The following is a 12,835-nucleotide window of genomic DNA, read 5'->3' as shown; positions in this document are numbered from 1 at the left end:
CATATGAAGGTAAGCAGACCAAATAATAGCATGCTAAAACACTCATCCCTTTAGAAAGAAAGACATGGTTTTTAAGTTCAGTGGTTTTCAAGTCACAGCCAAACGGAAGTGTCCCACCTGAACCCTAGTCCAACCTCCGATGTAAGGACCCAGCTTTACCATCAGAGTGCCCTACGGATGACGTGGTCATGCATCATGCTGAGGATTTTCTCCAACTTATGAGGAAACTATGCCGGCTAAGACCTGATCCATCAAAAGCAGCCTTGAATCAAATGAATATGTCTCTGATGGTTGCACCTTGCTTGATGATCAAGCCTCAGCAGTTTCATTGTGAGCTCAACTAGGTCGTCGTACCCAGTGCACAAGGCTCCCGCTTTACGCAGGGTCTGGGAGAGGTGAATGTCGGCTAGCCTTACCCCCATTTATGGAGAGGCTGCTCCCAAGTCTCGAACCCGAGACCTACCGCTCATGGGCGAAAGCACTTGCCATCACACCAAGTGCGACCTCTAGGTTAGATGAAAATCTAGATATCTTGACTATGTGTTAGGCCCAAACACAAGATCATACGCGGGACCCTCTCGGGCGTTCAACTTATTTCACTCATCACGTTATTAGGTAATACGCGAGTCCCTCTCGTGAATTTGAATACAGTTTCGCTTTTGCCTCATGTATGTACAATCCTCAATGAACGGAGTCCCGCTCCTTTTGACCTTGTGAGAGTGTGACCAACTCCTTTGACGTTGTAAGTGTGATTAATCGCAGAATCTACTCAAAATTTTCTCATCCCTTTTCTTCCCATCAATAATTTCATTGTTCCGAGGACATAATTGTAATTAAAGCTGAAATAAAAAACCAGACCAGTGTGATCGCCTGGGCCCCAGTTGAAATCACTGGACCAATGCTTTTTTAGAAATATTAAGAAAACACTCTTAACAAATTAGATTCTTCGAGGATGCTATGATATTTTATGTTTTTGTCACAATTTTATAGTATTAGTTTGAGAATTAACGTTAAATTGTGAAATGATATAATATTCATATAGAGTTGCACTTTGAAATAGTCCTTCCCATTTCTCATGTTTTTTATGATGTCTTGTCTTGTGACGATAGCTTCAGGCCCAAATCCAACCCTTTTATTAATGACATTGTTACAATGATTGTTTAAATTCCGAGATATGTGTAGGTAAAAACAAAAATGCTTCCTCAATGCATTTAATAATTTGATTTTCTCATCTGCCACATAAATCTCTAAACTTTTTTTTATCGACGTGGACCAAAAATATAACATCAAAAAAATGTGAAAGGAAAAAATGGAAACCAAAATTGCGCCAACACGTCGCATATACACTTTTCAGTTTTAATCAACAAAATATCTTTTCGTATATCAGCTAGAAATATCTCTGCTCTCTCACCCTCCTCCTCCAACCGCCATGTCCGCCGCCAACTCCGACCACCACCTCAACACACCAATCCTCGATTCCGAGTCAACCCACCTTATCCAATCCATCTCCGAGCAAGGCGGCTACGCCTACATCAGAATGGCGTCTCGAGCCGCCGCTGGCGACCTCCGCGCGGCGGAGGCGGCTCGCGAGATGGCTTGGGAGCAGCTCCACTCGGGTCCCTGGCACTCCGTTCTCCCCGTTTGGCGCGACGCCTACTCCATGGCCTGCCTCCACGTGTCCAAGCTCCATGCCGCCGCCGGTGAGTTCAGCGACGCTCTCCGGGCACTCGACATGGGCCTGATCATGGGCGGCCCGCTCTTGAAACCCGACTTGCACTCCCTCGTCACCGTCGTCTCCGCCAAAGCCAGGGCCGCTAGGGTTTCTCAGCAGCAGCAGAAATGTCCCAATGCGGACCGCCGATTGGTCCGTGACGAAGTCGTCTCTAAGGAGGTGAGGTTCGTCATTTCACATCAAAATTCATAGCCTTTTATTGCTTATAGCTCAAAGGCAACATCTTGCTTATAAATTCATAGAATTTATGTTAATTTCCAAATTTAAAGATATCCCAATTCCTAAAGTCCTCTGTTTTCAAAAGGGTAGCTTTGAAATTGGTTTCTAATTACTGGGTTTTGCAAATTATTATTTATTTTTACTGTATTTACTTTTTGATTGGCAGTTGCCTGGAGTTTTGCCCAGAAAGTCACTTTCTTGTAAAATGGTTGTGAAGAGATCAGGCCTGTCTTTGGAGGGGTTTTTGAGTGAATACTTGTTACCAGGTCGCCCGGTTATAATAACCGATGGTATGGATCATTGGCCTGCCAGGAGTAAGTGGAATGACTTGGATTATCTAACAAAGGTTGCCGGTGATCGCACCGTGCCAGTTGAGGTGATTTTCTTCATAATGTAGTAGTACTGGACCACTGGTTTGTTGAAAATTGATGCTTGATTGAATTACTTTCTTCGTTAATTCGTTGATTTTTGTTATATAACTGACAATTGGTAAAGTTTTGAATGCACTGTAGGTCGGGAAAAATTATTTGTACCCGGAGTGGAAGCAAGAGCTTATTACATTTTCCCAGTTTCTTGAGAGGATTCAGGCTAGTGGCTCTACTTCTGCTGCCCCAACATATCTTGCTCAGCATCCATTGTTTGACCAGGTGTGCTCTTTTACACCGTTACCATGTTTTTAATGGCAATATGCCTACTTGTTGGGCTGGACTGTGCCAAGTTTCCACCTTCGTATTTCTTATATCCCATTATTGATATGCAGATAAATGAGCTACGTGAGGACATATGTATTCCTGACTATTGTTTTGCCGGTGGTGGCGAACTAAGGTCTCTAAATGCTTGGTTTGGTCCAGCTGGGACAGTAACTCCGTTACACCACGATCCACACCATAATGTTCTTGCTCAGGTATATTAGATTTGAGTAGTGCTACTGTTACCACATTTTTCATACTACATTTGCCCGCCTCTTTAATAGAGGTAGGGCTTACCAACACATGGGTCGCATCTATATTAAAGAGGTGGCACAAATGTGGTATGGTAAATGTGGTAAGAGTAGCATTTTTTATTAGATTTGGTTTCCTGAATTGAGTATTTACATCATGATGTTGCCTTCTGGAGTGTTATAATTTACTTACCCAGTATAATAATCATCCAGTAAGCTGGATTTACCATCAAATTGTTTCAGTTATGAGTTCCAAAGTTCGTTCATAGTTTGTCTAAGGGAACAAATAATTTGTAATGGGATAGTTGTGTGATGGTGGAGATACGAGTGTCACGGAAAGAAAGCAAACAATTGTACACTAAATGCATTGTCACAGACTCACATTGCCATCTTTAAAAAGTAAAACCATGTGTGTATTTAAACAAGCTGATAATTTCATAGAACATGCCTGGGTGCGCTGGCTCCAAATTATGTCTTCAACATGTTGGTACCAAACCGTGTGTTCAGTGCACATTGCAGAACGATTTCAATGTGCTGAATCATCATGAATGGCAAGAATGCTTTGATGCTTCATTCCAGGCACATAATGTTTGAATATGTATGTTGTTTTCTTGTTACAACAACAACAACAACAAAGCCTTTTCCCACTAAGTGGGGTCGGCTATATGAATCCTAGAACGCCATTGCGCTCGGTTTTGTGTCATGTCCTCCGTTAGATCCAAGTACTCTAAGTCTTTTCTTAGAGTCTCTTCCAAAGTTTTCCTAGGTCTTCCTCTACCCCTTTGGCCCTGAACCTCTGTCCCGTAGTCACATCTTCGAACCGGAGCGTCAGTCGGCCTTCTTTGCACATGTCCAAATCATCGGAGCCGATTTTCTCTCATCTTTCCTACAATTTCGGCTACTCCTACTTTACCTCGGATATCCTCATTCCCAATCTTATCCTTTCTCGTGTGCCCACACATCCCACGAAGCATCCTCATCTCCGCTACACCCATTTTGTGTACGTGTTGATGCTTCACCGCCCAACATTCTGTGCCATACAACATCGCTGGCCTTATTGCCGTCCTATAAAATTTTCCCTTGAGCTTCAGTGGCCTACGACGGTCACACAACACGCCGGATGCACTCTTACACTTCATCCATCCAGCTCGTATTCTATGGTTGAGATCTCTATCTAATTCTCCGTTCTCTTGCAAGATAGATCCTAGGTAGCGAAAACGGTCGCTTTTTGTGATCTTCGCTAGATTGCTCCGGTCATTAGTGTGGATAAGTATATAAATGGATAGAGATAGGAAAGCAAACACAAGATGTACGTGGTTCACCCAGATTGGCTACGTCCACGGAATAGAAGAGTTCTCATTAATTGTGAAGGGTTTACACAAGTACATAGGTTCAAGCTCTCCTTTAGTGAGTACAAGTGAATGATTTAGTACAAATGACATTAGGAAATATTGTGGGAGAATGATCTCGTAATCACGAAACTTCTAAGTATCGGAGTGTGGTGTCGTCTTGACTTGCCTTATCTGTCTCATAGGTAGATGTGGCATCTTCTCTGGAAGTACTCTTCCTCCATCCAGGGGTGGTATCTTTAACTGGTGGAGATGCACAAGGTAATGTATCAATTTCACTTGAAGCTTACTTGTAGTCTCAGGCTTGGTCAAGCGCGATACAAACCATGTAGTAGGAGTCCCCCAAGTCGCCGAGCTAAGGGGTCTGCTGAAAGAGGTGACAGACAAGGTAAGCAATCAGAGCTCCGACTGATTGTTCACCTTCTCCCCATCTTGCAGCAGCATGAAGGATAAAGAGAAGAAAAATGAGAAGAGATGATATGAGATACTTTTGCTTTTGAAGAAGTAACTTTCCACATGCTTATTCTTGAACTGAGCTGGAGGGTTTTCTGGTTTCCTCCAGAGTATAAGGCCGACTGAAGAATTTGAGGGTCAAAACAAGTCCATCAAATCTAGAGTACGTTCCACCCTGCTGATATGGGATACTTTTGCTTTTGACAGAGTAATGGGTGTATCGGCACGTGTGCTGTTACGCTTGTCTCCACATGCTTCCTTGTATCCTTCGCACTTGCCCTATCTGTTCCTCAAGCAGATGCGGAATCTTCCCTGGAAACATAAGATGTTGAAGATGAGTACTCGAGAGCAATGCCAGGTAAGTAATCAGGTAAGGGGTTCCAGGCAGTCAGTTCCTGGCTGGAAGCTTGATCCAAGTGCTGACTGATTGCTCTCTTTCTCCTTGTCTTGCAGGTAAAAACAAGGCCAAAGGAAAAGACAGGGAAAAAGCATGATATGGGATACTCTTGCTTTTAACCCTGATGATATGAGATATTCTTGCTCTAGTATAGCTTGTTTGCAGAGGTATTATCGGGGGGAAAGAAAGCTGAATATTTCGAAAGGCTTCGTTGGGAGTGCCCTCTCAGATATGATGAAAGGTTGAGCATTTTTGCAGGTCTGCCTGTCCGTTGGGGATGGAGGTCGACATATATAGGAGTCTCCCTAACAACAAGTAGTAATGCTATTCCTTTACCCTGCTTGGTCATAGCACGGTAGTGGGAGCTGCCAGTTTCACATGTTTTAACTCTGTCAGAGCACTTTGAAAAAGTGGTCTGTGGTATCTGGCTCTCGAGATTCGGAGAACGATGCCTTTTCGATTTTTGAGAAAGCAATCATGCTGGGGGTCTGGCTCTCGAGATTCGTAGAGCAGTGTCTCTTCGATTTTTGAGGAAGTAATCATGTTGGGAGTCTGGCTCTCGAGATTCGGAGGGCGGTGCCTCTTCGATTTTGGAGCAAGCAATCCTGTTGGGAGTGTTGTCTCGAATGTGAGTAAAGGTTGGGCATGTTTGCTAGTCTACCTTGCCACGAAGCACAAAGGTTGACACACAGAGACTTTCCAATTATCCAGCAATGGTACTGTTCCTTTACCCTCTCTTCGCTTTTGAGAAAGTAGTCATGTTGGGAGTCTGGCTCTCGAGATTCGGAGGACGGTGCCTCTTCGATTTTGGAGCAAGCAATCTTGTTGGGAGTGTTTTCTCGAAAGTGAGTAAAGGTTGGGCATGTTTGCTAGTCTACCTTGCCACGAAGCACAGAGGTTGACACACAGGGACTTTCCAATTATCCAGCAGTGGTACTGTTCCTTTACCCTTGTGGGTAATAATATGGTAGCTAGACCTTCAAAATTTATGTGTCTAAACTTTGTTAGTGCTGTTTCTTTGCTATTCTTTTACCTTTCTTGGTCAGAGCGATGTAGTGGGAGCTGCAAGCTTCACGTGCTCAACTTTGGCAGAGAACTTTGACAAAGTTATCTGTGGTACCCATGAGCTATTGTTGCGTGTGGGAAGTGGGTGATTGAACAGTAAGATTCATGTGCTTTCTACTTCACCAGAAGTCTTCGACAGAATGCCCATAATTTCTGCAAAGCTAAGTGTGCGTGTGACAGGTGCTGACAAGGCTAGAAAAGTAGGTGCCTCTTCGATTTCTGAGATCGGCCCTCGTGGTCTCTGAGCAGCCCAGCTTTTGAGAAAGCGAGCGCCTCTTCGATTGATTCGGAGAACGATGCCTCATCGATTTTTGAGAAAGCAATCATGCTGGGGGTCTGGCTCTCGAAGATTCGGGGAGCAGTGTCTCTTCGATTTTTGAGAAAGTAATCACGTTGGGAGTCTGGCTCTCGAGATTCGGAGGGCGGTGCCTCTTCGATTTTGGAGCAAGCAATCTTGTTGGAAGTGTTTTCTCGAATGTGAGTAAAGGTTGGGCATGTTTGCTAGTCTACCTTGCCACGAAGCACAGAGGTTGACACACAGGGACTTTCCAATTATCCAGCAATGGTACTGTTCCTTTACCCTCTCTTCGATTTTTAAGAAAGTAGTCATGTTGGGAGTCTGGCTCTCGAGATTCGGAGGACGGTGCCTCTTCGATTTTGGAGCAAGCAATCTTATTGGGAGTGTTTTCTCGAATGTGAGTAAAGGTTGGGCAAGTTTGCTAGTCTACCTTGCCACGAAGCACAGAGGTTGACACACAGGGACTTTCCAATTATCCAGCAATAGTACTGTTCCTTTACCCTTGTGGGTAATAATATGGTAGCTAGACCTTCAAAATTTATGGGTCTAAACTTTGTTAGTGCTGTTTCTTTGCTATTCTTTTACCCTTCTTGGTCAGAGCGATGTAGTGGGAGCTGCAAGCTTCACGTGCTCAACTTTGGCAGAGAACTTTGGCAAAGTTATCTGTGGTACCCATGAGCTATTGTTGCGTGTGGGAAGTGGGTGATTGAACAGTAAGATTCATGTGTTTTCTACTTCCCCAGAAGTCTTCGACAGAATGCCCATAATTTCTGCAAAGCTGAGTGTGCGTGTGACGGGTGCTGACAAGGCTGGAAAAGTAGGTGCCTCTTCGATTCTGAGATCGGCCCTCGTGGTCTCTGGGGAGCCCAGCTTTTGAGAAAGCGAGCGCCTCTTCGATTTCTGAGATCGGCCTTCGTGGTCTTTGAGAAGCCCAACTTTTGAGAAAGCAAACGCCTCTTCGATTTCTGAGATCAACCCTCGTGATCTCTAAGCAGCCCAACTTTTGAGAAAGCAAACGCCTCTTCGATTTCTGAGCAGGCGCCTCTTCGATTTCCGAAGCTCCGTCGAGTGCAGATTTTTATAGAGGCTGACATTAAGTTCCAAAGCACACTTGAATCTCCACCAGTAGAAGCTTCATTCTTGCACTTCTAAGATCTTGATTTGTCCGACCTCTTCTCTCTTCAACACCTTTGAAAATGTCTGGCCCCTCCGACCGTCGTTTTGACTTGAACCTTGTTGAAGAGGCAGCCCCGCCTTCTCCAGACAACATATGGCGCCCATCCTTCGTCTCCCCTACTGGTCCTCTTACCGTTGGGGATTCCGTGATGAAGAATGATATGACCGCTGCGGTGGTGGCCAGGAACCTTCTCACTCCCAAAGATAACAGACTACTTTCCAAACGGTCTGATGAGTTAGCTGTTAAGGATTCGTTGGCTCTCAGTGTTCAGTGTGCAGGTTCTGTGTCTAATATGGCCCAACGCCTATTTGCTCGAACCCGCCAAGTTGAATCCTTGGCGGCTGAAGTGATGAGTCTCAAACAGGAGATTAGAGGGCTCAAGCATGAGAATAAACAGTTGCACCGGCTCGCACATGACTATGCTACAAACATGAAGAGGAAGCTTGACCAGATGAAGGAAACTGATGGTCAGGTTTTACTTGATCATCAGAGATTTGTGGGTTTGTTCCAAAGGCATTTATTGCCTTCGTCTTCTGGGGCTGTACCGCGTAATGAAGCTCCGAATGATCAACCTCTGATGCCTCCTCCTTCTAGGGTTCTGTCCAGTACTGAGGCTCCAAATGATCCCCCTCCGGTGCCTTCTCTTTCTGGGGCTCTACCGACTGCTGAGACTTCTCCTAAGCAACCTTTGTGAAGGCTCCGTCTTGTGTGTTTATTTTGACTCATGTATATGTACATATTTGTAGCTGATCGGGGATATCAATAAATAAGCTTTCCTTCATTTCAACGTTTTGTGTTAAATACACCAAAGCCTTCTTCGCTAAGTTCTTTGAATTTTCTTTTGTTGAAGCTTGTATGTTGAAGCTTTCTGAGTGGAGCATGTAGGTTGGGGTAGTGTTCCCTTAATTTCCCGAGTGAGGAAAACTTCTCGATTGGAGACTTGGAAAATCCAAGTCACTGAGTGGGATCGGCTATATGAATCTTAGAACGCCATTGTGCTCGATCCTGTGTCATGTCCTCCGTTAGATCCAAGTACTCTTAAGTCTTTTCTTAGAGTCTCTTCCAAAGTTTTCCTAGGTCTTCCTCTACCCCTTCGGCCCTGAACCTCTGTCCCATAGTCGCATCTTCTAATCGGAGCGTCAGTAGGCCTTCTTTGCACATGTCCAAACCACCGTAACCGATTTTCTCTCATCTTTCCTTCAATTTCGGCTACTCCTACTTTACCCCGGATATCCTCATTCCTAATCTTATCCTTTCTCGTGTGCCCACACATCCAACGAAGCATCCTCATCTCCGCTACACCCATTTTGTGTACGTGTTGATGTTTCACCGCCCAACATTCTGTGCCATACAGCATCGCCGGCCTTATTGCCGTCCTATAAAATTTTCCCTTGAGCTTCAATGGCATACGGCGGTCACACAACACACCGGATGCACTCTTCCACTTCATCCATCCAGCTTGTATTCTATGGTTGAGATCTCCATCTAATTCTCCGTTCTTTTGCAAGATAGATCCTAGGTAACGAAAACGGTCGCTTTTTGGTATTTCTTGATCTCCGATCCTCACCCCTAACTCGTTTTGGCCTCCATTTGCACTGAACTTGCACTCCATATATTCTGTCTTTGATCGGCTTAGGCGAAGACCTTTAGATTCCAACACTTCTCTCCAAAGGTTAAGCTTTGCATTTACCCCTTCCTGAGTTTCATCTATCAACACTATATCATCTGCGAAAAGCATACACCAAGGAATATCATCTTGAATATGTCCTGTTAACTCATCCATTACCAACGCAAAAAGGTAAGGACTTAAGGATGAGCCTTGATGTAATCCTACAGTTATGGGGAAGCTTTCGGTTTGTCCTTCATGAGTTCTTACGGCAGTCTTTGCTCCTTCATACATATCCTTTATAGCTTGGATATATGCTACTCGTACTCCTTTCTTCTCTAAAATCCTCCAAAGAATGTCTCTTGGGACCCTATCATACGCTTTTTCCAAATCTATAAAGACCATGTGTAAATCCTTTTTCCCATCTCTATATCTTTCCATCAATCTTCGTAAGAGATAGATTGCCTCCATGGTTGAGCGCCCTGGCATGAACCCGAATTGGTTGTCCGAAACCCGTGTCTCTTGCCTCAATCTATGCTCAATGACTCTCTCCCAGAGCTTCATTGTATGACTCATTAGCTTAATACCCCTATAGTTCATGCAATTTTGTACGTCGCCCTTGTTCTTGTAGATAGGCACCAAAGTGCTCGTTCGCCACTCATTTGGCATCTTCTTCGTTTTCAAAATCCTATTGAAAAGGTCAGTGAGCCATGTTATACCTGTCTCTCCCAAAAGTTTCCACACTTCGATTGGTATATTGTCTGGGCCTATTGCTTTTTTATGCTTCATCTTCTTCAAAGCTACAACCACTTCTTCCTTCCGGATTCGACGATAAAAAGAGTAGTTTCTACACTCTTCTGAGTTACTCAACTCCCCTAAAGAATCGCTCATTTCATGTCCTTCATTGAAAAGATTATGAAAATAACCTCTCCATCTGTCTTTAACCGCGTTCTCTGTAGCAAGAACCTTTCCATCCTCATCCTTGATGCACCTCACTTGGTTTAGATCCCTTGTCTTCTTTTCCCTTGCTCTAGATAGTTTATAGATATCCAACTCTCCTTCTTTGGTATCTAGTCGTTTATACATATCGTCGTAAGCCGCTAACTTAGCTTCTCTGACAGCTTTTTTCGCCTCTTGCTTCGCTTTTCTATACTTTTCACCATTTTCATCGGTCCTCTCCTTGTATAAGGCTTTACAACATTCCTTCTTAGCCTTCACCTTTGTTTGTACCTCCTCATTCCACCACCAAGATTCCTTTTGGTGTGGGGCAAAGCCCTTGGACTCTCCTAATACCTCTTTTGCTACTTTTCGGATACAACTAGCCATGGAATCCCACATTTGGCTAGCTTCCCCCTCTCTATCCCACACACATTGGGTGATTACCTTCTCTTTGAAAATGACTTGTTTTTCTTCTTTTAGATTCCACCATCTAGTCCTTGGGCACTTCCAAGTCTTGTTCTTTTGTCTTACTCTTTTGATATGTACATCCATCACCAACAAGCGATGTTGATTAGCCACGCTCTCTCCTGGTATAACTTTGCAATCTTTACAAGTTATACGATCCCCTTTCCTCATTAGAAGAAAATCTATTTGTGTTTTTGACGACCCACTCTTGTAGGTGATCACATGTTCTTCTCTCTTCTTAAAGAAGGTGTTGGCTAAGAAGAGATCATATGCCATTGCAAAATCCAAGATAGCTTCCCCATCCTCGTTTCTCTCCCCAAAACCATGGCCACCATGAAAACCTCCATAGTTGCCTGTCTCCCTGCCCACGTGTCCATTTAAATCTCCTCCTATAAATAACTTCTCCGTCTGAGCAATTCCTTGCACCAAGTCTCCAAGATCTTCCCAAAATTTCTCCTTCGAACTCGTATCCAACCCTACTTGAGGTGCGTACGCACTAATCACATTGATAAGTTCTTGTCCTATTACAATCTTGATTGCCATGATTCTATCTCCTACCCTCTTGACATCTACAACATCTTGTACCAAGGTCTTATCCACGATGATGCCAACACCGTTTCTCGTTCTATTTGTGCCCGAATACCAAAGTTTAAACCCTGAGTTTTCTAGATCCTTTGCCTTACTACCAACCCACTTAGTTTCTTGTAGGCACATAATATTTATCCTTCTCCTCACCATAACTTCCACTATTTCCATAGATTTTCCCGTTAAGGTTCCTATATTCCACGTTCCTAAACGCATTTTGCTCTCTTGAACTCTACCCTTCTGTCCTAGCTTCTTCACCCTCCCCCGTCTAATAGGATCAAAGTACTTCTTTTGTGTGTCCCGGGTAAAATTGATAGGAGCATATGCTCCCAAACAACTTTGAGTGGAGTCGTTCGAAAAGAAGTTTCTATGGCCCCCTTGCTCATTTAACACTGCATCCGGGTGCCGATGGAGATGCAGCGACCCTTGCTCACTTATCACTGTGCTCAGGCCACACAGCGCGCCACTTACGGGTGACGCCCTAGCTTTAGCGCGATTTTGTTCTGGATTCATTTTCATAAGGATTCGACGTGATCATGGAGTGCCGGCTGTCGACTACCTGACGCCCTCCAAACATTTGTATGACTCAAATCCATCGCTCATTTTCAGGTAGTTGGCAAAAAGTATATAAGGCTCTACCTTGCATCATTGTCCGAGGAACTCTACCCATACACTGAGACCATGCTATGCAACTCAAGCCAGGTAAGTACATTCTCGACCTTATTATTTTGTTGTGTTTACTGTTGCTACATTGTTTTTCTGTTCTAAACAATGAGTGCCTTGCCATGCATGCCCATTCCTTTATCTCTGATGAGGTCAATGTAGACCATATAGATGGGATCGGATTCCCTGCCCTAAAGGCTAAAGCTCAAATATATATACTGATTGAAAATACTTTGGTTTGAAGGTTGATCTGGACAATATAGATGAGAATGAGTTCCCAAAGATGCGTGACTTGGAATTCGTTGACTGCATTTTAGAGGAAGGTGATATGCTTTATATCCCACCAAAGTGGTGGCACTATGTGCGGTCTCTAACGCCAAGTCTCTCTGTTAGCTTCTGGTGGAGCGAGCATGAAAGTTCATAGCTTTTTGGGTGGAGTGAGTATGAAGTTCGTAGCTTTTGGTGGACGAAGTATGAAAGCTCAGCTGTATCTTGCTTATTGTTTGTTATTATTGGTATAAACAGGGGAGTTTGCAACAAGATTACATTCTCATTTATAACCAATTCTGCTGAGTTTTACAGCATATCATCAGACTCACAGAGGTCCCAATTAGAAGTAACTGTTGCAACATTTTTGAGGATAACATTTCAACATCTCTCTCTCTCTCTCTCTCTCTCTCTCTCTCTCTATATATATATATATATATATCATTGGAAGCTAGTTTGCTCTCGTTTTACTAATCGAGTCAGATTCGTTCAATTAGGTTTACGGTGTTAGGTGTTAATGGATATTTTCTGAGCATGTTACATGCAGTTGATTTGTACTTACATTAAGTATAATGATCATTTGCTAAATTATTCTCATCTGTTTAGTAAAATTTCATTTGGTTTTGAGTCCACCATTTTCTTCTACCGTGTATGACATTGCTGCAGCTGTAAGAAAGAAA

The 12,835-nt window shown here is 43.7% G+C and overlaps 1 protein-coding gene across 1 annotated transcript; it reads left to right on the top strand.

Moving 5' to 3' along the window:
- The first annotated feature begins 1,146 nt into the window (after positions 1–1,146).
- Positions 1,147–12,542, top strand: LOC103447103 (lysine-specific demethylase JMJ30). Its single transcript, XM_029099321.2, has 6 exons — positions 1,147–1,891; positions 2,118–2,327; positions 2,464–2,598; positions 2,712–2,855; positions 11,835–11,927; positions 12,133–12,542. The coding sequence occupies exons 1-6, from the start codon at positions 1,430–1,432 to the stop codon at positions 12,310–12,312; spliced, it is 1,224 nt and encodes a 407-aa protein (XP_028955154.2). The 5' UTR covers positions 1,147–1,429; the 3' UTR covers positions 12,313–12,542.
- Positions 12,543–12,835: the final 293 nt, after the last annotated feature.

The sequence above is a fragment of the Malus domestica genome, chromosome 03, assembly GCF_042453785.1.
Source record: "Malus domestica chromosome 03, GDT2T_hap1".
Lineage (NCBI taxonomy): Eukaryota > Viridiplantae > Streptophyta > Magnoliopsida > Rosales > Rosaceae > Malus > Malus domestica.
Note: the sequence above shows the minus strand (reverse complement) of the source record. Positions and strands in the feature narration are given on the sequence as shown.